Here is a 27,353-nt window from a genome sequence, read left to right as displayed (position 1 = left end):
CTCACACGCACTGCTAGCGCCACGATTGACTAGTTTGCGATCAGTTGTTGGCGCTGGAAGCTCTAGGCATTTCACAGGAGTGACACCATGTTCTCTAGCGGTCATCGGTCAATTTCCGTTTAGAAGACGGCATGGTTGGTCGAGAGTTTTTGCGCACATTTTTTGTAATGGAAGAAATCGCAAAGCGCTACACTGGTTTCTTAAAACAGAGCTATGTTTCACATAGTGTCACTCCGTTTCAGGAATCAATCCCAATAATCTGGCAATGTTTCAAATACAAGATCATAGCGTGCCAAAGTAGTAAATGCGCTGACTTCAACTCATCATTTTTGCATCAGAGACTGAAATGCCCCCTGTGCATGTTTGTGCAAATCCGAGGGCACACATGGAATGAACATTAAAATGCACTGGAAACAAAGACATTCCACACGCACCTGTTTACAACAGGTGCAAGGGGATGCGCAAATGGCAGTCATTTTGACCCTTTGATGCTTAAAAATAAACAGCATTGCTTTTAACTACGTCTGCCCCACTTACATTTCTATCCCCAAAACAAGAATAGCAATGCTTTTTTCTTTCTTATACTTTTCCCAATGACAAGTCTCTTATCTGCCTGTAACTATAAAATGTGCTGTTAGCACCCACAGGATAACTGAGGCCTGTAATACATTAGTGTCAGGAGCGCAATCCCAACACTAATGTGTTCATGGGGACTAGCCCCCTGAAATGCACAGATCACCTTCAAGAATAAGGTGACCTGCGTAGCTGTTCAAATACTGCAACAAAAAAACACAATCTCCTCTTCAGGACTACAGGTAGAATCCGGCCCTGCGCCTCAAGGTAGTGCTGTCTGTCACGGTCTAGCGGTAGGAAGCCTGTGCCTTTTAGAACAGATCCACGTGTGCATGGACACGTGGGTCTGGACGTGCGTATTTAAAAGAGATACATCTCTCAATAAAGTTTTTCTTTGCTGAAAGCAGCTGCGGTTCTGTGAGTCATGTGTGTAATTATTTTCCATACCTGCTTTGAAGTAACAACTGGCGACAAAGCTCGATCAGGGGGGACGGAGACGTGCCCCCTCGCTAACCGACCCCGGGGCAATCGAATTGCCCCGACCAGTACATCCACAATATGATGGTTTGTACTGGTTTCTGTTAATAATTTGGGACTAGTAAAGCCAATGGTGACTTTACATGCCCTGGGAGACAGTAGTCAGTCCCAGAGTATGGCGTCTATGGTGGGGTGTCACTATGACACCCCTGTGTTACTGCACAGAGGGTGCTGTGTAACAGACATAGGAAAAACACATGAGACCCTATGGAGTAAAGGACCCCATAGCCCATCAAACACCTTACCAGTCAAAGGAATACCATACATCATGTCCAAGAGTGGGAGAAAAAGAGTCTCACTCTTGGCAGGAGGAAAAAAAACAAACTCCAGAAATCCAGCAAAATTGCTGGGGGACTCACTAGGTTAGGAAATTCAGCCTAAAGAGAGAATTCTCCCTAACAGTGACGAGACAAGGGAGGGGAACAGAGGGAAGATAGAGACAACAATCTTACTAGGCCAGGTCACATTGAGATCGCGCAAGTGCAGGGGAGGTGGGGAAGGGGAAAAGTGTGAGGGGGAGGGGAAGTGCAGTACATAGAATAAAGAGTAAATAGAAACAATAAATAGGAACAATAAATAAAGTGCGGCCAGCTGGTGGCAGGTGCACGGGTAAGTGCAGGCATCAGGTTTCACATGCTGGTAGGGGGCTGTAGGGATACAAAAACAGCCGAAAAGTGCAAGGGTTGCCAGTGCAGGTGTAGAGGAGGTCCCAAGTATGGCCCGCACTCCAACCGTCCATTTTGAAGTACCAGGAACGTTCACGCCAAAGTATGTGACGTATGATGAGCAAATAAACCAGCAGAGAGCTCCAGTGGGGTACTGTCCAGTACCTATCAGAAGAACAGCACCTATTGAAGTACCAACACCAAAGAAAACATGGACAGTAAAGTATCAATTGAGAAAACCATGTCAACAAATGAAACGGAATGAAGATCGTCTGAGTAGAGTCCCTGAAGAAACCAAAAAGGTCCTAATGGAAGACGAATGGTGATGCCACAAAAACCCAGACTGACTCTCACACACAAGATATGACGACCTGAGAATGATAAAAAGAGACGAAACGCCATGAATAAGGGACATTGCAAACCTAAAGTAAAAGGATGATAGCAAAGGTAAGAAGCTTATGCCATGAACATGACGAAGACATTCGACCAGTTTACGCATGTACATATGCTTGGAACCGCAAGAAAGATAAGAAAATCGTGCGGCTTGCTATGCTTAGTAGTAAGATAGATTGCGGCAAGCGCCACCTATACATATCTACATCAAAAGATGCACATTATATAAGTATGCTTCCACTATGCACAAGAAGCAGAATCAACCAAAGGTTACTAGAGGCCACACGAGGAGAGCTTCATATTTAACAAATTGAGAATAAAAAGGCAGAAACAAAACTCAGCAGAGACAAATCGTGCCGAAAAAAGCCAAGGTCGTATCAGCTAAAATAGACGAACCGTAGCTGCAATTAATGAAGCAAGGAACAGAATATCCTGCTTAGAAAGGTCAAGATAAGAAACCAAAGGAAGGTGGTGGGCAAAACGAAAATCAGATACATGAATTACATGGAGAATAAGACAATTTTATGGTGTCTGAATCACGTGACCAGCCAAGCAAGGAGAGGGGGACTTTCACACCTACGCATGGCAGTGGGCCATGCAAAGATATCAGAACTTTTTCCAAACAAAGATGCAGTCTCAAGGCGAACCACAGTGAAATAATTGACACATGTCCGCTGAAGTGATGATTGATTGTAGCAATAATTGGAGGAAGGCCGGGGGAGCTGACGGGCACCCTGCACCTGGCCGACCATTCTGCATGCTGCTAAGCAAAGTGGAAAAGTATGAGTGGGGCTGGTGCCAACCCAATCATAGTGGACCAAGTAATCTAGGGTCCTATAGTTAGTAGGACCAATGGGACGTCGTACTTTTTGTGACGTCTACAATAGCCATTTCTAAGGTAGCGCTTAGATGTCCCAGCTGACAGTGTTTACCCAATCCATTTACTCCGTTACCCTATACAGATATAGTATCTATATTAAAGATACCTTCCTAGAACCAATAGAAGTGCATGCCAACTTTTAAGCTGTACACATCAGTGATGACGAGTTTTTAGTTTAAATTATGTGTTTTTCATGAAGTTCATTGGAGTTGTGAAGCGAGAAGGAAGATCACGCAACAGCGGATATTCATTAAACTCCCTGTTTTTTGTACTTGTCATTAAACAGACTCCCTTTGCCAAACCATTGAGTTGTCATTTTTGATTTGATGCTTGAGCATTAATCTGCATCCACATCCATCTCACGTGTGCTGCTATTCCATCTTAAAGTGCTGTTTGGGAAACCCCCCGTCCTATAGGCCGGCTGGGGTCCCTGCTGCACACAGGTGTGCAACTGGCGGTTAGGGGACCTGGGCCAGAGAACATAGGGTAGCCAGGTGACCAGTGCAGTTTCAGCCAGGAGTTCAGCAGGGGATAGGAGGAGAAAAAGCAGAGGTAAAGAGGAAGGACTTGATGGTGCTTCCGGAACCAGAGATGGTTCACCTCAATTTTCAGAGAGGCAGGGAGGCTGTTCCAGAGGGAGGCCCCAGCCGAAGAAAGAGATCTACCACCAACTCATTGCTTGGAGAAGCGAATGACTCTGAGGCAGTTGGAGACGGATGAGCGAAGAGCTTGAGAAGGAAGATATTTAGGAAGAGAGAGTTGAAGGTATTGAGGCCCCAGGCCCCAGAAGGCCTTGTGGACGATGCAAAGGGGTTTGAACTTATCCCTGGGAGACAGTGTATAGATTTCAGTGCTGGAGAGATACGATCCCTGGGCTTGAGTCCAAGGACAAGTCTTGCAGTCCTGTTCTGGACCCTGAGAAAGACAGAGCTGTGGTTGGAACATGTCACTTAATTAAGATATAATTCTTTCCATTAAAAATGTGTTGATACAATAAAAGGTGGCGATTGTTTTACTCACCCTGAATAAAACGGGTTCTTTATTTTTAGCTAAACATTCTTCGTTGTAACTTTTATTAAATGCCTTTTCCTCCGTGCATGTGACATCTAGGTATTTCTGTAATATGAATGAATTGAATACTTTTGGGGTTTTCTTTCCATTGTTTAGTTAAACAATGTGTGCATTGTACCAATCCACAATACGAACTTGATGGTAATTAAACTTCATGTAAACCATTTGGAAACTTTGTTGCATTCCGCCTTCGACTTCCTGTTAGTCTCCAAAGGGTTCATCCCGTATTTCATACGTCTCAGTTAAAACCCTTTGTAGAAGACATCTGGTCCCGGAAGTCTAAACCCAATCATCTGCCTACTGACCCTACACAAGAAGAGTATGAAGTCGCTCAGATATGCGATTCACGATATCATAGGGGTAGATTAGAATATTTGGTAAGATGGAAGGGATACCCATGTTCAGAAAATACTTGGGAGCCAAAGTCCCACATCACTGCCCCTCGATTGTTACGTCAATTCCACCGTTTTCATCCAGGGAAGCCGGGGGGAGTGTGCTTTCGGAGGGGGCATACTGTCACATCCTGGGGTAGATGGCGAGTCTGGGATCGGTATCGACACTGTCCGCCATAGATCCTGCCGTCACGTTCCTTCTCCCCTGCGCGTTTGCAGGTCTAGTCTTTCTCCGCTCGCGTACGCGACCGGGAGCTTTTAGCCTTCCACTTCCGGGTCGCGTACGCGTTGCAACGCTCCCGGGTTGTCCGCTTGCTTTTGCCTCTCTTGGAAGCTCTCTGTGTTACCCCTGCCCGTTCCTGCAGTTTTCTTCCTCCCCTTACTTTCGTTTCCTTTTTCCCTTTCCTTCCCGTCTCTCTCTCTCCCTCTCTCTTTCCTTCGTTCCGTCTTCCCTCCTCCTTTTTCTGTCTACTTCGCTGCTCTACTCCCATTCTGCTCTACCTTCCTTCTCTCGCCTGCTGTTTGGTTCTGCCTCAGCCATCTGCTGTTGTGGAACATTTTATCATCCTGTGTACCGACCTTGCCTGCTATTTGGACTGCCTCAGCCTCCCGTTTTGTGAACTGCTCCTCTTCCTGTGTACCGACCTTGCCTGCTATTTGGACTGCCTCAGCCTCCCGTTTTGTGAACTGTTCCTCTTCCTGTGTACCGACCTTGCCTGCTATTTGGACTGTCTTCGCTTTCCGTTTCTGTGGACATTGGTCCTTAATGTGAAGCTTACCCAACCTGCTTACAGATCACAACCTGAAATCCTCCACTAGGGGTTTTTTGTGCCTTTGGCTTTTTCCCCTTATCCGACGGTCACGGAGGATCTTTCACCACCTTACCTATATGGTGCCGCGGTGGCGTCCTTTCGTGGCCGTCCATATCTTCATAAAAAAAAGGAGAAACCAGGAAACAAGGAAGGAAAGAAAATCAGGAAAAAAGACAAAGGTGAGGAGGAGGGGGAGGAATTTGAGACTGAAACTTCAGTTGAGGAAGAGGACATTGCTGACCTTTGTGATATAAGGATAAATCCTAGGTAATGAACAAAAGCAACGTGAAACAGACATTTTTCGGGTTTGGCCAAGAGTTTATGTTCACGGAGTCGTTGTAGTACTGCCTTTACATGCTCTTCATGCTTTAGAAGGTCCTTGGAGTAGATCAAAATGTTGTCTAGGTAGACAATGACGAAGAGGAATAGCATGTCAGAGAACACCCTGTCCATAAATCGTTGAAAGACTGCTGGGGCATTAGCTAATCCAAAGGGCATGACCAGATATTCAAAGTGACCAAAGGGTGTTCTGAATGCTGTTTTCCATTCGTCTCCTTCCCGGATACGAATCAAATGATAGGCACCCCGGAGGTCCAGTTTTGTGAAAATCACAGCGCCTATGACCGCTTCCAGGATATCCGAGATTAAGGGTAAAGGGTACTGGTCCTTGAGGGTGCATTGATTTAATCCACGATAATGCAGCGGCCACGCTTTGGGGCAGGCGTGGGACCAGCCTCTGACACGTCCACTGCTACGACCCCTTCAACCTCTGCCCACTCAAGCCCCGTGCGGATGACCCGGAGGGAACAATCTTCAGAGTATATTTGGGGACATCTGGGGTTTGTAGGGTGGGTTGGGGAGTTCACTGGGGTTATTTGGGGTTTGTAGGGTGGGTTGGGGAGTCCACTGGGGGTTGGGGGGGAGTGTTCACATTGTTGTCTGTTTGAAAAATACACCCGTTGTGTGCCAAAAATTCAATGGCTGGACATTCTTCATTTTGTGCATGTACTTTTAATGTGTGATGGTGTTCAGTGGCCAACTCCAAACAATACAAGTGTGCATGTACACATGGAGCCAGTGTGTCACTGACACATGTCTATCATAGTCCCTGTGTTTCAGAAGTATTTGTGAATTAGTGCTTGGCGTACAGCATGGCCATCCCGTGCATCACGTACTGGCAGGGGGGCTACTTAACCTCCGTCTCCATCCTCATCATCCTCACCTGGCCCGGCCCATGCATGTCAATGTCAGGTGGCAGTGGTACATTTCTCCAGACGCACATGTTGCGCAGCATGAAACAGGCCATGGTGATATTTGCCACCTTCTCAGGCCTATATAGGAGTGCCCCACCAGACCTGCTGAGGCAGCGTAACCGCGCCTTCAACAGGCCAAAGGTCTGCTCAATCACAACACGGGTATGGATGTGCACACGATTGTACTCCTCTTCATGGCTGTTCTGCGGGTTCCGCGCAGGGGTGAGTAGCCACGGCCTCAAGGGATATCCTCCATCACCTGCAAGCAGATACAAATAGGTGTGTGTCACTCTGAACTGCCACCTTCAGGGAGCACAGTCATGGTGGCAGCTATTTGGTGTGGGCATGCACATGTCCCCGTATGCATGCAAAAATGTTACCTAGATGCAATCTATACTGTCATGAGGTGTGGTAGTCTGGATGGCGTTCAATAGATGATGCAGGGTGTAATCATGCATGCTGAGGCAGATGTGCTGTGGTAGTGCAACAATGGTTAGCCTCCAATTCATGCTGTTCATCCCTCACTATGCATGGTCACACTGACCACATTGCCACAGTTGCCATCCTGTTCATTCATGCATTGCTTGCCATCATGGTGGCCTGGTCGTGCCTCTTACTTGTTGTCATCGATATGCATTGATTGTGATATGTGGCCCAGTGATGTGTCATGTTCCGTTTGGCTGGATCAGGTCAGGAGTGGTTAGCTCTGCATGCATTTCCAATCACCAGCTATTGGCACCCAGGTGCAGTATGCCCCCCTTTCCCACCCAGGTGCAGTATGCCCCCCTTATGCATCACCACACATCAGTACCCCAAAGCACTGCCATAGTACAGTTGTGCTACTCACCAAGCAGCCAGGCACGTGGCCCAGCATGTCGCTCCATGTGACGGGGTAGCGTGGAGTTACGCAGTACCCTGGCATCATGTGTTGATCTGGGAAATCGGGCGCAGCAATGTGTGATGATCTTGCTGGAGTCACATACCATTTGCACATTGATGGAGTGGTATTGCTTGCGATTGCGGTACACCGCCTCTATTTCATGGGGGACTACCAATTCCACATGGGTGCAGTAGAGTGCACCAACACAATTGGGCATGCCTGCCAGTGCATGGAAGCCCACTTTGGTGTTGGCTATCTCCTGGGCAGTCCGTGGTAGGGATATGTGGCTGCTTGCGTGCTTCAGGAGGGCATCCAGCACTTGGTTCAACATGCATGAAAATAGTGGCTGTGAAATGCCATGCAGCTGGCCCACTGTATGTTGGTAGGTGCCTGTGGCCAGGAAGTGTAGCACAGACACCACCTTTAGTAGAGGGGGGATCGCAGTGCGTATTTCTATGAGGCTGGCAATGTCGTTCTGTATCATGTCCACTATGGTGGTGATGGTATCACGGTCCAACCGGTACAGGGTGTGGATCTGCTCAGGGGTTAGGTTAAAAGGGCTGGGTGTGGTGCGAGGGATTGGTGGTTGCCTACAAGGCACTGCTGCCTGTGCTGGTTGTAATAGCTGGGCCTGTCTCACTCTCCTTCTCCTCCTGCGTCTCCTCTGTGCTGCCTGTTGTTGTTGTTGTTGTTGTTGCTGTTGCTGTTGTTGCTGTAGTTGTAGCAGTATGGGCATGTCCTCCAGCGCCATGATTGCAACAGCTAGTGGTAGCATTTTGGTGTTGGAAGGGGTGTGGTGTGTGGGTGTGCTCAGTTTATACTGGCCCAGCCTCCATTGACTCCACCTGTGGGGATTGTGTGCACCTGTGGCAGCTGCCTTGTATCCTGATTGCTGTTTACGGGTGGTCCGCGATGCCTGTATGGCCGGCATCGTGCAGCCCGTGATTACCGGCTTCGCGATGCCGGTATTTACATGTCCACGTGGGTTGTGATGTCCCCCTATTACCGGCATGCGGTATTTGCTCCACGAAGGGGCGCGTGTACGCGCCTATGCCGCTATTGGCAGCACCGTTGTTTAGGGTGCCGCTTATATTGGGTTTGCAGGTCGGAATACACCGGAGCGGTAAACGATGCCGGTATTACTATACCGGCATCATTTTTGCCTTACCGCCAACCTTGTAATGAGGCACAATGTCTTTTTCTGATCCTAGAGTAGCATCCTGAATATAATCTTATTACTGTAATGTGTCAAAGGAAGTAGTTTGTGGCATACTTTTGATTCTTAAAACATTCAGCCAGAAAGTCAGAAATAGCTGCCTGTTTAGCAACATTATCTGTTAACGCATTCCTGTGGAAAGTGTAATCGCTAGGGGGTTAGTGCATGGGCCACTTCATGAAAGCTAAGTGACAAGGTGTAGCATAAGGACATCCAAAATGGCTTGTACATTATTTTCTTTCATTGGGTAACCAGAGGACGTCAGCGATCCTCTTTGCTGACCGACGCCATATGCAATTCTTAAGCCAATCTTGAGTAAGTGTAAATATTGAATGACTGCTTTTCTGCCAGTTTACGGGCATGTGCCAATGCTACTAACTTTTCTACTTGTAATGAGAACAGATAGGGCAATGCACTTCTTTCTACTACTTCCGTGGGGGAGCAAACTGCACAACCAGCTGTCAGTCAACCTTTTTTGTCTCTGATATAAGACCAGTCCACAAAATAAACCAGTTCAGAGTTCTGTAATGTAGTGTCGAGTAAGTCCTGTCTGGGCTGTAGGAGCTCACTAGTTATTGCTGCACCGTCATGTGGATTCACAGGCATGTGGCTCTCCTTCTAAAAAAGTGGGTAACAATGAAGCTGGATTCAAGACAGGGCTGTGCGTTAGTGTGATAACTGCATTTCCTATTTTTGCTTGTCAGGACAGGCACATGCGTTGTGTCTTTGTTAGCAACAGTAAGGCTAATGTCATTTGGTACAAATACTATGCGTTTGCATTGCTGCACTACGGCTAAGACTTGGGGCATTCCAGATGCAACCGGGTCTAATGTCTTACTGTAGTACAGTATTGGTCTCTGCTTCAATCCGTGTTTGTTGGTGTCAGAACAGCCAGTGAAAATCTATTATTTTCAGGTCAATATAACGATAATTTCATTTTAGAATTGGGCAGCCCTAAAACTGGCCCATTTGCCAGAACTCTTTTTACTGTTTCAAAAGCCGTATCTTTTTCGTCTGTCCATTGCAAGGTTTCTGGGGTGCTCACTTTAGTCAGTTGATGTAATGGTTTTACTATCTCTACATTTCCTAGCATGCATTGTCTGCAGTACCCCATCAATGCCAAAAAGTTCTCATCTCTGCATGGTCTGGTTCTCATGCACCTTCAAAACGCCTTCTGTGTGTGAGTTAGTTATGAAGCTGTATCCCTGTGTCATGGCAGAAAATAAAAATTCAATGCATGTTATGAGATATTATGCAGCAAATTGAATTGAAGAAATGTGATAATGCTTTAAAAATCAAATCAATAGGCATGTATCTGCACCATGAACTTGCACGCCTGTCCACCAGAGGTATGGGCGCATATGTACAATACTTGCTTATTTCTGGGTGACTAATCTTAAGTTATAATTTAAATGTGTACTGCCTCTCTTGGTTTGCATAATGCCTTAAAGCAATGTCTCATGATTATTGTGGGTCGACGTCTGTTCTGGAATCTTATGTTGTTGGGATGTTTGTTATTGTAAAACTAATAAACAAATTGTTTAAAAAAATGTTTTTTAAAGACCCAAACCAATATGAAGCTGCCATGTAGTTAGGCCAGGCCAATGTATGTGTGCTCTGGTTGGGCAGAGATGTGACTCCATGTTTTCTGTTAGGTGCTCTCTCTGCTGTCTGTATTTCCGCTTAGTACACATAAGCGAGGAGTCTCTCGCTGCATTACTCATGCTATGCACAATTAGCCTATTTTTATGAACCTGAACTCTGATACTTAGTACTGTTGTAATTGGATTACGCTGCTCTGCAGTTGAAGCTAAATAAAGCTGCCATATGTAATTTGTAGCATACGCAGCTGCACATCTCACATGGGCCACCCCACACGAGCGCAGAAGAAATGACAGAAATGTGGTTTCTCCTTCGAAGTTTGTAAGATTAGCAGGAAGCCGCGAGTTTACATGCTTCAATTGTCTTCTTGAGCACTGTTGTGCATGCCCCTCCCATAAGATTGTATGTGTTAGAAAGCTATAAGAACTTTGTTTGTGAAGAGGCATCTTCGCTCTGATTGTTTGCGGTGACCTGTCCTGTTGATGTGCACTCTGCTGCTCTGCTCCTTTCACCATTAGATACGTTCACCAACCTACCTCAATTGGAGTGTGTCGATGGGTTATTTTCCTGTCACCTATATGATCTCATGTCCTAAATGATGAACTCTTTCCCTGCACAATTCCCTGCACAGTTGCAATTTTCATTATGCATTATGTCCTTTGGGGGGTAATGCAGTTACCTGTGTATCGTGTGTGTGCTTCATTGCAAGAAGACACTTATTGGAGGTCATATATGTACTGCACTCAAAATGATTGACCTGGGGCACTTGGCATCAGCTAAGTGTTTTTTCAGTTGTTGGGGAAAAAAAGAGAGGGATATTCTGGGGCCCCTAGTGGGAGGGGAGTTCACGTGTATCTGATCACTCGGCAGGAAAATACAAATAAATACCCTTTATGTACGAGTATATGGGTATGGAAAAGTATGCAGAACAGCGGTCTACTACTGTAAAGTGTGTAGCTGTCAGAGGAACACGGGAAAGTATGCTTTTATTATTATTAGGGTATTTATTGAGCGTGGACTTAACTTTGGGAATAAACAGAGTGCTTGACAAGTCATAGGGGAAAGTACACATTAAGGAAACAGGTTTCTGGATTCAGGACTACTAGGAAGAACAGTAATACTAATACCTTGGATGCTCTCATGTCTTGAACATATCTGCAGGTCTCTCGCCCTGGTTTTGTGGGCAAGATTGGGGTATTGCATTGGAGGTTTGTCTGTACTATTATTCTGTGTTCTAAATGGGACTCTATTATTGGGGCTATAGGCTCCCATGCTTCCATGCATAATTGATGCTGAGGCATTTGGGGTAATCGCTTTGCTTGACCCATCTTAAATCAAACTGTTTCTGCGTTGTGTATGCATCCTACTTCATTATTGTTTTGTGCTTACAGAAGGAGTTTTCCAGTGGCCTTCCTGCTTTAAATATGTGCAGGCCATGGGGGCTAGGGAATTCTCCATGTTGTCCATCTTGTAGGGCACCACTTCCTCTTCAAGTATTGCCTCCAACAGTCTATTTCCAGCTTTCCCTAACCTTGTACCCATTATCGGATCATCAGTCGAACATTGGCCTTTTTGGGAGAGCCTCTGACTTCTGCCAGCATTATCCCCCTAATGTCTGGTCTTGCTGCTTACTAATAAACGTTCAGTCTGTGGTTACGGAGATGCACCACTAACATTCATCCTCCAGCCGACCTCTCCACTGGAGTTCTAAATAGGAATCCTTAGCGCTCTGTTGGTTCTGGAGGGATTCGGGACAAAGCAGTCTGCAAGCTGCCAGTGTTCCCTCGGAGCACGACAAATCCGAATCGTGGCACCACATTTTCAGAGCAATCAAGCTCACAAAACTATTCTGTGATCACAGCAGAGAGAGAGACAGCTTTATTGGGCCTCATTAAAAGTTTTGCGGTAGCCTTGCCGGTAAAACCGGCAGGCTGCCGCCAAACTTGCACATTTTTCCAGCCCTGGCAATGGGGAAATACAGGGCCATTACAACCCTGGCGGACCCTGTTTTTGCCCATTGCCAGGCTCAATGTGAATGGGGAGACCGGTAGCATCAGCACCATTCAGAATGGTGCTGGTGCTACTGGCAGTGTCTGCTCACGGTTGCCGGTACCTGGTGGGCAAAAAAAGGTGCCCATAAGCAGAACTCGTAGTTTGCCGGTCCGGTAACTACGGCACCGGCAGGGTTACTGGTACCGTAGTTACCGGACTGGCAAACTCGCAATGAGGCACATTGGGGGTCATTACGAGATTGGAGGTAAGTTACGGTCCTTACCGGCATGGAGCAAATACTGTGTCCGTGTAGCCTAGAGCCCGCTATTAGAGGGCTATTATGACTTCACGGGCACAACCTTTGCGCCATGCCAGTAATGACCTTACCGCCACACTGCAAAAGACCCAAAAATCGCCCTTTAGCTGCATCGAGTAAAGTGCAGATAGCACCACCGCCATCCATGGCTCCGGCATTAGCGGTGACCGCTATCAGCGCGCTAATAGCGGTGACCGCAAATAGGCAGAACCGGAAGTAGCGTCACCGCACAGGAACGGGAAAGAGCACGGCGGCCATCTTGAAAAACACAATCCATTGCCATCCTCTGCACCCAGGATCCACATCACCACCACACCTGTCCCAAAACAAACTAGCAGCATATTAGAATGCCCAAGGCCCTGAAAAAAGGTGCTGTGCGCATGCACAAGGAGCGCTTCTCCGAAGAAGAGCTCAACATGCTCGCGGACACCTTGGCAGAAAATGGGGATGTTGTGTTTTCCAATGACATACGCCGACCGGCACTGTTACGCAAAAAAGAAATCTGGGCGGAGGTGGCGCGTAAAGTGAGTGTGGTTGGCACCACCCCGCGCACAGTGAAAGATGTCCGGAAGCACTGGGATGACCTGCGGCTACGCGTCCGGAATATCATCTCAGCAAACCGTAGCCAGGGAATGGCAACAGGTGGTGGAGGTGGCTCACACATAAAGATGACTCGCTGGGAGGAGACTTGTGCAGGCACCATGGGAATGGAGGCAATTGAGGGATTGGGGGATATGGAGCGTGGAGCCCCGTCATCGGCTGATGCAGGTAGGTGTCCCAAATAAACCAGTGTAATGGAAACCATGAAGATGTCCCCCCGAACTGACAGTGTAATGATGCAAAGCAGGGACCACCAGACACATGTACGCAAACCTGCCTGCAGGCAGTGCACAGCACCATCTTGTCCACATGCATGATGCACCCCATACATGTGTCAGCCCAGATGCATCCCTGCATGACCCACCCAAAAGGCAAGCAACCTGTATGTCACTGCTCCAACGGCAAATACCCGCCATTCCATGGAAATACTGCTACCCCAATGCATGCCTGATGCACGTACACCCATCACTAATGCTCTCCCTCTCCTCATCCCCCACAGGCACACAATCTGACAGCGATGATCATGACCCCACGGAGCAGCCTGCGACACCAGTCAAGAAGTCCAGGGGCATGGAGGGAGCAAACAGGCCCTCAACATCAAGGGCAAGAGTGAAACCAGGACTATCTCACAAGCCCAACACAACCGAAGAACCTACATCACCAATGTGCAATATGCCCACCACCACAGCTCCCACGCCAGCCACCACCACACAGGAGCCAGTGGCTGAAGGCACTGTATCCACTGTCAGCAGTACTGTCGGAGAGGCAGCTGCCACAGCAGCCGTGTCAGATGATGAAGCACATAGTCCGACACCTGGCACACCTACCGCTACAGGCCCCCTGCAGTCACCCCACTTCTCCCCACCCAGCATACACAATTCCAGCAGCCATGAGCTGTCTGCTGTGGAGTCATGGCCAGGGAGCCTCAGCCCCACGGCGAGCATGCATGAAGCACCAACCATGTTGCATCCACCTTCGACATCCACTAGTGTCCGGGACAGGCAACAGGGGATCAGGGTAATCCAACAGCGCCAGGAGGAACTGACAGGGCTGGTGACCCAGCACATCATTGAATGTGGCCAGGCAAGGGAGGATATCAGGGAATGTGCAGCGTCCCTCAAATCTGCCATTGAGTCTACTTCCAAAGACATATGCAACAAATTGGCAGCTGTGAGGCAGGTCCTCACCCACGTGGTGGCAGCATTGGAGTCCCTGCATCCCACACAGGTAGTTGAACAACCTGGCACCTCCTCAAATGCCAGCTCCACTCAGACCATCCCCCTGCGTAGGTCTGGGCGGAACTTGCGCAGGTCAGACAGGGGTCCACCTGATGCTGGCAGTGGACAAGGGGTGTAGGTGCAGCCTGCCTTTCGGAACTCATGAAGACTAATGGTGCATGCAATGTATGGGGAAGTTGAGGGCGGAGGGGTAGAGGGTGTGTGGGGAAGTTGAGGGGGAGGGGGAGGAGGGAGAGGGTATGTGGGGAAGTTGAGGGGGAGGGGGAGAGGGTGTGTGGGGAAGTTCAGGGGGGATGGGGAGGGGGAGAGGGTGTGTGGGGTGGAGGGCTTGTGCACTTTCTATGTTCTATTTGTTCAATACACCTGTTGTGAAATGAGAATTCCCATGACCGGACATTGCTTATTGTGTACATGTGCTTTATTGGTGAACAGTGTACAGTGTCCATGTCCCTGACACACCTAGTGCTCTGAGTCCCACCTCAATGGTACACTCCGCATCCATGTGTGTTTGAAACATTGGTTAATCTAAGTCTGCCGCACGGCACGTCCCTCCTGTGCATCGCTACCTCCCTGAAGTGCAGCCCCATCTCCTCCTCCTCATCCCCCTCGTCAGGTGGTTGCAGTTCAGCGTCAGGGGGCAGAGGCACATTCCGTCTGATGCACATATTGTGTAGCATGACACATGCCATGATGATCTTGCCCACCTTCTCATGCCCGTACAGGAGTGCCCCACCAGACCTGCTGAGGCAGCCAAACCGTGCCTTCAAAAGACCAAATGTCTGCTCAATCACCACACGGGTACGTGTATGCGCACGATTGTAGTCCTCTTCGTGCCTGTTCTGCGGGTTCCAGACAGGAGTAAGGAGCCACCTCTTCAAGGGATAGCCAGCATAACCTGCATGTGTGCAACAATGGTTATGTGTAAGTGATTACATCAAATGAGACCTGTATCAATGACACAATAGCATGCATTCATTTCCTGTTTGCATCCACATATACATGCATAAATAGAGCCACATAAAATAACTGCAATGTGTGAATTCATCTGATCGACAGGTGTGCGTGGCATCGTCTAGTGGGCACAGGGGTGTCCTATTCCTTATGAGTGCTCATGCACTGTGGTTGTCCACGCCGGTTCTTCCCATGATCTAAGTGATGTGTAGTCAATTGTATGCTTTGACTCTTAATGATCTCACTTTCCACGGCGGATGTTGCCATGCTGTTATGCTGGACCTCTGTGTTGGTGTAGGAATGGGTTCATGTATTTTGCCCTCATGTGACTCCTTTGTACGCAGTAATGGACAACTGTCCTTTTTGATGATGGAATTTGGTCATGTGCATTAGCCATACTAACTGCATGTCGCTGCATTGTGTTGCAGGGGCTACGGTCTGATTATGTGCAGTGTACATGTTGATGGCTATGTAATAGTTGTAGCACTGCCTCATTTTCATAGTAGGGCAGCTTACGTCTTGCATTTAGGTGTCAGGTGTCATGTCCAGTCTGGCCTGCTTTGGGGGTATGAGCATGGTCCATCCTCTCATGTACTCTCAGCCAGGTGAAGTATGCATCTCTCCCCCATCTCAGCCAGGTGAAGTATGCATCTCCCCCCTCCCCCATCTCAGCCAGGTGAAGTATGCATCTCTCCCCCCCATCTCAGCCAGGTGAAGTATGCATCTCTCCCCAATCATCTCCCCACATCACACTGCCATGAGCTTGACATGCAACTCACCGAGTAGCCAGGATCATTGCCCTGCGTGTCGCTCCATGTAGCATGGTATCGTGGAGTTCCGCATGACCATTGAATCATGGGTTGATCTGGGAAATCGGGCACAACAATGTGTGATGATCTTGTTTGAGTCACATACCATTTGCACGTTAATGGAGTGGTATAACTTACGGTTGCGGTACACTACCTCCATGGCATGTGGGGCCACCAATTCAACATGGGTGCAGTCGATGGCACCAATGCAACCTGGGATGCCTCAGGAGAGCATCGAGCACTTGGTTCAGCGTATGTGAGAGTAATGGTTGTGATATGCTGTGCATCTGCCCTACTGTGTGCTGGTAGGTGCCTGTGGCCAGGAAGTGGAGCACAGACACCACCTTCAGTAGAGGGGGGATGGCGGTATGGATGTCTATGAGGCTGGCAATGTCGTTATGTATCATGTCCACAATGGTGGTGATGGTGTCCCGGTCCAGACGGTACAGGGTGTGGATCTGCTCAGGGGTTAGGCTGAATGGACTGGCTCTGAATCGAGGGATTGGGGGCTGCCTGTGTGGTACAACTGCCTGCACTGGTGGTGCATGCTGTACCTGCCTCGCCCTCCTTCTCCTCCTGCATCTCCTCTGTGCTGCCTGTTGTTGTTGTTGCTGGAGTTCCACTGCAATCATGTCCTCCAGCCCCAACATTGCTGCTAGTATTGGTATCATTTTGGTGTGTGACTGGGTGTGGGAAGGGGTGGGGTGTGCTCCTTTTGTGCTGGCCCAGTCTACATAGCCTCCACCTGTGATGATTGTGTGCACCTGTGGCAGTTGGGAACACTGCACATGGTCGTTTACGGGTGGTTCGCGATGGCGGTATTTACTCCATGCCGGTAAGGTACTTTTCGGGCTTCTGTAGGCCGTTATTTGCATGTTCACCTGACTTGTGTTCAGCTACTGTTTACACCATGCCGCTTTTGCCGGCATGTATGGTCGCGTGCCCGCGCTAATGCCGCTATTAGAGGCACCATTGTTTACGGTGCCACTAATAGCGGGTTGGCAGGTCATAATGGACCAGAGTGGTTAGCGATGCCGGTAATCCTTTACCAAAAGAACACAAGCGGGGTTGTCCTGACTGGAACAGTCAAAGCTACTTGCAAATTATTAGGATGCAAATAAAATGTGAAGTGTATCTGGACCTCTGTTATCTCTCTTATTTGTACATATACAGGGGCATGATGGGAGAGCACCAAGGAGAAAGAGTATGCCACAAATACTTTGTTAATATGAAATTAGGAGAAATTATAATTTATTATTTTCACTCCTCAGTCTAATATTTACTATTCAACAAACACAAATTGCATAGATTCATAAGTAATACAGGGATTACATAATACAATTCCACAAAACGAAAACAGATTGATGCATAAGTGTACCATCAGGTGACATTCTAAGAAAATGAGCCTATATACACACAAATGACTTGACATGTTTAGTGCATTTCATGTTCTTCTCATTGAGCACCATTAGATGGTGATGAAAACGTGTACCTCTATCTAATAGGACCAACAGTGCATATTTGTTGTTGTAACAGTGGACCTTGAATAGGTTTAACAGAAGCCAGGCTAGAGGGTGACCAAAATAGATCGACGTCATAGACATAAATCAAAGCCAATTGTAAAAATGGGACCTATTGGACCCAAGGTGGAGCAGGGTCCCTAGACGTTTCGGCTAAACAGTAGATCACAGCCTTCTTCATGGATCCAAGGTTTGAAGAACCCCTGGAGTCGCAAGAAATGCCCCCGGCGCCTGGGCAGTCAAGGTATCGAGGGGCCCGAGTGGCCGGTTACTGAGACTGAAGGACCACGATGGACTGGGACCGTTCAAGTCTGTATAGTGCGAGCTGCAACAGACGCGTTCGATTAGACGTTCGGTGTAGCACAGAGTGAAGCTGTGCTACACCGAACGTCCCAGTTCTTCAAACCTTGGATCCATGAAGAAGGCTGTGATCTACTGTTTAGCCGAAACGTCTAGGGACCCTGCTCCACCTTGGGTCCAATAGGTCCCATTTTTACAATTGGCTTTGATTTATGTCTATGACGTCGATCTATTTTGGTCACCCTCTAGCCTGGCTTCTGTTAAACCTATTCAAGGTCCACTGTTACAACAACAAATATGCACTGTTGGTCCTATTAGATAGAGGTACACGTTTTCATCACCATCTAATGGTGCTCAATGAGAAGAACATGAAATGCACTAAACATGTCAAGTCATTTGTGTGTATATAGGCTCATTTTCTTAGAATGTCACCTGATGGTACACTTATGCATCAATCTGTTTTCGTTTTGTGGAATTGTATTATGTAATCCCTGTATTACTTATGAATCTATGCAATTTGTGTTTGTTGAATAGTAAATATTAGACTGAGGAGTGAAAATAATAAATTATAATTTCTCCTAATTTCATATTAACAAAGTATTTGTGGCATACTCTTTCTCCTTGGTGCTCTCCCATCCTGCCCCTGTATATGTACAAATAAGAGAGATAACAGAGGTCCAGATACACTTCACATTTTATTTGCATCCTAATAATTTGCAAGTAGCTTTGACTGTTCCAGTCAGGACAACCCCCCTTGTGTTCTTTTGTCACTGACAGCCCTTTGTCCTGAGCTGTATTTGGGCTTTCCCTCCCGTACACTAGGTAATCCTTTACCAGCATCGTTTTTCCCTTACCTCCGACCTCGTAATGAGGCCCATTGTCTTTCATTCACCAGAACAATGTTTTCGTTCTATGAGGACAAAGCTGCAAAAACCTGATGCACCCTCCAGAACTCAACCTTTATACGTCAGACCAGCATGAATTGGACAAAAGCATTCCATAATCTTCTGGAATCAAAACTCAGGCATTACAATTAGGGTAGGCGACCTCCATCCACTGTCTAGTTCACAAAGATGGGTAGGTAAGTCTGTTGTGGGCACAGATGTCCCCCACACACATCACCTGACCATTTCCTTCTAGAAAGCTCCTGCCACATGATGGCCAAAGTCATCTTTCCTTGCTACACATGGTTGTAGCTTTCCATAGTTCCATCTTCAAGTCACAGTGTGAGAAACCAGAAGGTGTCTCACCCACTAGTCCTTGGGGATTCGTCATCCAGGTAGCAAGAAAATGGCCTTCGTTTTTTAATACAGTTCCTGAGGTTGGACCAGTGCGGGAGGATCACCTGGGTTTGGCGTCTTCAGGGAGTGGGAGTGGGACACCGGATGGCGAGACACGGTATCCCTGCGCTTGTAACACCTTTACCCCATCCTACCAGGTAAAATACGTGGGCACTTTATCGCCCCAACCTCCCTTTCCCTTCTCAAACACTTTCACATAGACAGCCCGCTCTGGGAGAAAACAGACTCACACCGGAGCAGTATACCTGACATGTCCCACTACAATGGTCAGGTGAGGTCAGGCAATTACTGGCGATTACTCACACCTGACTTCCATTAAAGTTCCCCACTGGGATAAAAGGCAGAGTACAAAAACACCCTCCGAGCAAGGCAAAGCATACGAAGGAACAGCAGTTTCGAGTCGGCAGCTGAACGAGGGGAGAAAGACGGGAAACCAGGAGGGGTTTGCAAGGAGGGAAATACCCTTGACCTTTTCAGCAAGAAACCGTTACTTTCACAAAACCTTCGAGGCAGAAAGCCTAAGACCAGGAGACCAGACTGAAGAATCCTGCATTGTGTGTCAGAGATACCGGGGGCCATCCCGCATAACTAACCAAGCAGCAGCCACAGTGGTATCGTCTTTGGCTCCAAGAGCAAAGAAGCATCAGAAAGATCAACACAGCCGGTGAGTTGGGAAGACCGATGCAAGACCGGTCTGTGTTGAAGTCAAGGTTGCCAGCAGCAACATTGTATATCGAGCGGTGGAAGCTAAACTGCTGATAAATGTTTGAACTTGAGAAGGAAAGATGCGATAACATTGACAGAGTGTTCTGGCACCGTGAATGTGCTCAATCAAAGGTCTCTGTAAGGTATTCTGCCAAGAAATGAAAGTAGAAGATTGTAAGCACAGTGTGTGAAGTGAATTGAACGGGTCCTGCGACGGTTCAAGCAAAACCCATTGCACATTCGAAAGTCTTCGATTTTGGTATGAACAGGATCCAAGCCCGAACGAGGAAGATCCATGGTCCGAGCCCGAACAAGGAAGACCAATTGTGAACATTGTGAATAAAAGAGGATCCGAGACCCGAAAGAGGGAGGTCCATGGTCCGAGCCCAAACGAGGGAGACCAAGTGTAAACATTGGGCTAAAAAGGGGGTCCGCACCTGATAGAGGGAGACCATGATGAACATTAGAAGCGAGAACTTGTACATGTCAAAATCCTAGTAGGAATGGAACTGTGAGATATGTTTGTTGTGACAGGCCTGTGCAGTAAGAGACTGTTAATGGACAAGAGGCTTTGGAAGAAGGCCCCAATGTCAATGCTTTGAACTGTAGCCTCATGGCCGAGAAGTCAGAGTGTGTGCAAAGCTCAGACCTGCCGCCTTACCCCGTGCTAAAAACATTGGGAAGGGAAGCCAACTGCTCAACCGTCCTGGCATATTATTTCTTGAACACTTTTTTTTGTTGCATACATTATTGTCCCACACCATTTTATATTTAGAAGTAAGGATTGGCAATAGGTACATTAGTATAGGCCCTTTTATTTTGACATGAGACTCGACTAGGACTGCGTTATTACTATTTGATGGTTGTACCTTGCTCCCATCTTTAGATTTAGGTTAGATAGGCGTTCAAAAAACCCATTGAAGTTCAATTACACCCTTGAACTTTGATCACTTGTGTCTGTCTTCACTGTTTGATACTATGCCTTCCTCACAACAGCCCATGATGTTCAACATCACTTGTCCCCAGAATAGTGACTCGCACAAATCTCATTTCAATAACTGTCAAGTTCTGTTCACATAATACAAATGAATCACAAGAGGAACATACACAGAAAATATGATTATATGCAACATAATTACTTCCCATAACATACAGGCTGAACTATTAAATGTTTTGAAAGTTGAATAATCACATGACAACAAAATAAAAAAGCAGAACCTATATTCACACAGCATTAAAACTGAATTTGTTTGTCTCATGATTTGCTACCTTCGCTCTCATTCCCACCATGACAGGGTACACTTTTGTGCTACTCTTTAGTTCCAGACCTTGTGGCATATGGCTGTAGGGATCTGAAGCACTAGTAATGCATCTCGGAATTATGTTCCTATCTGGATCGATATTGATACTGTGCTAGTGTAAGGGTGTGGAAGGAGGAGAATGACACACATGTGGCATTCTTGTTGATGAAGACTTTTATTTTATCAGAAAATAAAGGGGAAACAACCTACCAACCATATTACTAAGAGGGGTTTCCCTGCCTCAACTCAATACTAAGGAAGTGTAAGAATGTATGTAACCACATGTCCACCGTCCTGTGTCAAAACCTATTTCCTTCCCTTACACTTCTAACTGAACTAAAAGGTTGGTGGTATTCTTAATGCCAAAAAATGGCTCCTTTCTTCTGTAGGGCAGACTGCCATGCCAGTAGTCTGGAGGGACTATGTCCTGCTGGAATGACTCCCATCCCCAGGTTGCAGTTCCTTTCAAAACCACCACACAAAGTTCCAGATTGAAAAGTCTCAGTTCACAAATAAAGTCTCGGTTCACAAATAAAGCTCCAACTAAAAAGCCTTGGTACCAAGAGAATGACACCCTTCCTTTGGTTTTCCTCAGGCTCCTCAGGCTCCTCAGAATGTTCACTAAATAAGGCAATATTCCAACTCCAAAAGCTTGATGTCAAGAGAATGACTCCCTTCCCTTGGTATTTCTCAGGCTTCTCACAATGTTCAGAAACACCAGGGGGAATGACTCTGTTCCCCTGGCCGTTCCCTGGCTTCTTAGAATGGCTCCATTCCCTTGACCTTTGTCACAAAGTTGACAATGTTGTCACAATGTTCGCAAATACCAGGAGGAATGACTCCCTTCCCCTGTCTTTCTTAGAAGTCTTGCAATGCCAAGAGAATGACTCCCTTCCCTTGTCCTTTGTCACTATGTTCACAATGTCAAGGATTATCCTTCCTTTCCACTGGCCTTCTCTCACAGAAGTATCTGGGTCACAGACACTTAACATTCTTTCCTCTTAGTGCCGCAGACCTGGTTCACTATATAGCCAGGTACTGTTACTAAGAGGATGACTTTGGATGCAGTTTATTATTTGTTGTGGGTCCCAAACCTGTACCTTCCCACCAACCGTTCTGGTTACCCGGACCTCTCCAGGCTTCTTACCGGCAATCTCCAGTTGTCCGTGGGCTTCTCTTCCTCAATAGGGCCTCTCATGGTCTCTCCAGGAACCACGGCATCAACGCTTCTGGACGGTGCGCTACCAGTTCTCTGCGCACACCAGCTCTCAGTGTCGGCTGGTTGTCCTGCCCTCTGCCTTCTTCTCTGGTCGAACCACAGCAGAGTTACCGGGGACGCCTCTGTACTCCTAGCGTCTCCGTTACTTAAGCTGCATTAGAATTTCCTGGCTCCTCCATGAAGGATCCGACAGGTCGTAAAGTCCTTCTTCTCTTTTTATCCTTAGTTTGAGCTTGATTGTTCCACATTGTCTGCGCCCACATCAGTGTACAACTATATATGTATATGCCCTTAACTGGAACGACTCAACATGACAAGCCAAAGCGTCAAATAATAAAATAAATTCTACCTGATAAAAACTGATAATCTAATTCAAAGTGACTCCACCCTGAAAACATTTGAGAAGTAAATCATGGTGAATGTAATGCCATTGATTCCATTCCGAAAAGGTCCAAGCAGCTGATGGACTGAGAGGGAGAGAGAGAGGCAACACGCCCAAGAACAAAAATGATCTGTAATTCCCTTCTATACAAGAAAGACCTGCAAATGTGTAGAATCTGTGCTGGAACAAATAACTTGATGAAGATGAAGGACATTGTGAGGTGAGTTCAGTAGAGTTAAACGAGATTTTCTGTGTTTGTGGTTCATGAAAATACCTGACAAACAAAATATGATGTGTAAATTTAACTTTCTAGTAGTTGAACTATTAACTAAATAATTTCAATAGCTGAAGGTGACGCTTTGTTTATAACACTGGAGGGAGAAAGTGACCCCCTGGACGACGGGGGGGGGAGGGGCTGGAACACACAAGAGGGCTGGAGTTCAGCGCCAGAAGGAATCGGCGAAGAACAGCTTGGCATTGCACTAATCAGATCAAGGAATACACGTTAACAGTCAATCTGTCTGTTTGCATCTAAGAATATATTCTGCGATTATCAACCGTGAAACAATATGCATGCAGTGGCTTGCATTAGAATAATAATTAATATAACAATGAGGGGATCCCGTACTTCAGTAAGGAACTTGGGAATAATGCCAAAAGCAACAAAGATCTCACTACTAAAAAATAGAATTCAAACCACTCAAAGTTAATTAGTAGGGCAATATTCTTAAACGTTAATTAACATTCATTAACCACATGCAAATCAATTTTAAATTAAGTTTGAGAAACGTGACAGTCACCAGTTAGCTATTAAAATATTGTTTATTTCTGAAAGTATGCTAAATTCCAATCACATTTGAAACCATTAGTATATACATAATATTCGAACCAAAAGAACTATCTTGCATACAATATATGCACAAAACACATAATTAAGCATGCATGCAAATCTATGATGGCAAGGTAGGTACATACCTTCTGGAGCCAGTAGGGAGATGTTAGAAATGTAGATGATCCAAAGCTTTCACCCATGGACGGCGAAAGGTATGGGTGTGGCAAATTTAAACCCAAGTAAAGGACAAACGGTTGAGAAAGGTTGACTGCTTCCTTTCGGATCCAGTTGACTGCTGCGTCGGTGTTTTGCCAGTCCTTCTCCATCACTCGGACGGTGGAAGGGCCGCCTGTGAGATTGACCATCGGCCGCCCTTCCTGCCTAAGAAGGAAATCTACATCCCTTGTCCATGCTTCCACCCGATTACTGCAATGAAGATAAAATCAAAAATTCACCTCCTCAGAACCTTTTCTTTAAAAAGTATATCATACACAAATTGAATCAACATCTCTTCAGAAGGGCTTAATTGGAGTGTTCTTAGAAATACGTGGACTAACGTCAAGGAAGCATCAAGATGGAAGGGTCTGGGCAGGACCAGGGTTACTACTAGTCATAGAGGAACACAAAGAGGGTGGCTCTGCTCCACTTGGCATGCCCTTTGCCACGTCTTTCTGGAGTGTTTTTTCACGTTGCGAACCGTGGGTGTGAATTGCCTAGATAATGAATAGCATGTCTTAAATTGGAAAGGAAATTCTCTTTCTTGTACAGTATTGGTAATCTGTTTTTACTCCTAGTGCCTATTTGTAGGCAACCACAAAGCTTTTGTTTTTCCACGGTGTTATACCCAATCAGCTAACGTGGTGTTGAGTTAAGCTAGGATGTTAAAAAAAAACACTGTCAAAGCCAATAGGTTGGCTTTTTTAAAATTTAGTGAATACACATGTTCTATAAAAAAAAAATCACGACTGGATAACAAAAGATTCTTTTTCTTTGTATTGATATCGTTTTCCTGGCACTTCATAGAGGCTGCAAAACACATTTTTGACTCGGTAGGAGGCAAACGCAAAACATAACCTGCTTTCCAGCTGTGAATTCAATATGTTTCTAAAAGAACAAGAATACTCTTTTGAATTTACTGGAACACCCATTAATACTGCCAGTGCCTAATATTGGTATCAAATGAAATGTAGCAGTATGTGTGAATAGTATTTGATTCCTCTAAATGCATCTTCCAACATGGCTTGAATTGGAAACTATTTTCTGTAGATACTGTTATCGGTTTCCTGCTACAGGTTTTGTGGACTTGTTGTTAAGGTAGTCATCCCAAGACTGCCTTCCAGGCATACCTTTCCTTCACCGAATGATGTTTAATTTGAGAATCCTGTTTTTGCTATGGGAATGAATTGCAGAGATTGTGTTTCTTTACTACTTATTTACCTGTGCACCATCTGATGCAGAGGTCTAGCCGGCTTTGAAACCTCATGTATTGTTCCACCACTGCATAATTCTTCTCGTTAGTACAATAAAAGTATGAAAATATACATTTTATGTGATTTCAAAACTGGACTAACATGGTGTCAACTCTTTCTTTGCAGAAGCCAAGTGAAAAGACCACACAGATCAAGGCCAGACCATCCGCCCCTTGGTGCACTCCTGACCTCAGGGCCAACAAAAGGGTGATCAGGCCGTTGGAAAAACAGTGGCATAAACACCACCATCCGGAGAATCTCTTTTCACTCAAAACCCTGCGAACCTTGCGCAAAAAGCTGATTACTGATGCAAAATCAGCGTATTATGCCACCGCAATTGAGGGTGCCCCTAAAAGGAGCAGCACCCTCTTTGACATTGCCAGCCACTGCGCTAAGTCTACCATGGACCCGGAGGTCCCGGCTTCGCTGGAGAAATGCAATAGCATTAACAGCTTCTTCCTCCACAAAATTGCCAAAATCATGGATTTTATCGACTCTGCAAAGGCCTTCAAGAAGCCACTCCCTTCCCTGCACCGGGAACTCCACCCGTGGTCAGATTTCACCCCTCTCACCATTAAGGACCTCTCTGACACCCTTGCATCCCTCAAGCCTACTCAGACGATCCACCCCCAGCCTCCATCATCAAACAGCTCCAAGGCTGTGCCCTCAACACACTCCTAAATATCGGCAATGCCTCTCTCGCTGAAGGCTCATTCCCGACTCTCTAAAAACAGGGCTGATTTACCCCTCTTGAAAAATCCCTCACTCGATCGTAACGGCCTAGCAAACTACAGACCCATTGCGAGCCTCCTTTTCATAGGGAAACTCATCGAAAAGGCTGTAGTCAACCAATTACTGGCCAAAATCGACCAACTCGGCCTTCTCCGTGACTACCAATGAGGGTTCCACCCCAAATGTAGCAAGGAAACCGCCACAATTTGGGTGTCGCACTTCATCTTACAGACAGAGGCGACTTCTGCCTCCTCAACCTTTCAGCAGCGTTCGACACGGTCGACCACCCCACACTCAACTAGATCTGCACCACCAGAATGGGGCTCACAGGAAAAATTCTTGACAGGCTCTCCTCGTACCTCGCCAGCAGATTCCAAGCCATCCAAATGGGGCAGTTGAGGTCCAGATGGCTACCGGTATCTTGCTGGGTACCGCAGGGCTCCATTCTCTCACCCATTATCTTCACCCTTTATATGGAGCCCCCTGGAAATCTCTTAAATGACCCAAGCAACTCTATCCACCAGTATGCTGATGACACGCAGCTGTACCTTAAGGTTACTGGCCCTCAAGACATCTCTTGCCTCTGCTTCTGGCTGCTTGGACACCATCCATACGTTGATGACATCTGCCTACCTAAAACTAAACCCCACCAAAACTTATTTTGTCCTTTTCAGCACCCCCTCCAAACAACAGATTGTTCAAAACTGGCTTGACAACATGAACTTAGATGGATTCAGCGCAAAGCTGACCAACTCAGCCAAATCCCTAGGCGTCATTGTCGATAGTGGTCTCTCCTTCCAAAAACATGTGGCCAAGAAAGCCCAAACCACCTGGCTCCAAATTTCCACACTTAGGAAAATCAAACCCTTCGTCCCCCTCACTAACTTCCATACAGTAGTCCAGGCACTGGTCATCTCACACATTGACAGGGATAACGCCCTCCTTGCGGGCTCCCAGCCATGCACCTGGCTTCCCTCAAAGCTGCCCACCATGGTGCATCCGACTTATCGTTGGTGTCTGCAGATTCAACCACATCACCCCTATCCTATGTAATCTCCACTGGCTCTCTCTCACTGCAAAGAATCTCTTTAAAAGTGCATGCATCACCAACAATGCGGTCTCAAACAGAAATGCATCTTACCTGGCAGCCAAACTCCATATATCAGGAGGGTCTCCCGTAGCTCGACCATCATAAGGTTAGTGTCCACGCTTACCCGTAAGGAAAGGACCAGAAAGCGGTCCTTCTCCTATGCCCCCACCACTCTGGAACTCACTCTCCATGAAGGCTCATACTGCCCCTTTCATCATGCAGTTCCGAAAAATCGTGAAGACATGATTCTTTCATTGCTTCCTCCCCTGAGGACTGAAACCCTGACAATCCTCCACAGTACTCTGTTACTGTTAAACACTCT

The 27,353-nt window shown here is 46.7% G+C and overlaps 1 protein-coding gene across 2 annotated transcripts in view; it reads right to left on the bottom strand.

The window, feature by feature from the left end:
- Positions 1–27,353, bottom strand: part of ARSK (arylsulfatase family member K) — a 1,332,773-nt gene that overhangs the window by 898,651 nt on the left and 406,769 nt on the right. For both annotated transcript variants that reach the window (XM_069627648.1, XM_069627647.1), the window contains exon 4: positions 23,884–24,166. In XM_069627648.1, coding sequence (XP_069483749.1) covers positions 23,884–24,166 — 283 coding nt within the window. The remainder of the gene's footprint in view (positions 1–23,883; positions 24,167–27,353) is intronic.

The sequence above is a fragment of the Ambystoma mexicanum genome, chromosome 6p, assembly GCF_040938575.1.
Source record: "Ambystoma mexicanum isolate Mex_15411 chromosome 6p, UKY_AmexF1_1, whole genome shotgun sequence".
Lineage (NCBI taxonomy): Eukaryota > Metazoa > Chordata > Amphibia > Caudata > Ambystomatidae > Ambystoma > Ambystoma mexicanum.
The sequence above is the reverse complement of the archived record's forward strand: the minus strand, read 5'-3'. Positions and strand labels throughout refer to the sequence as shown.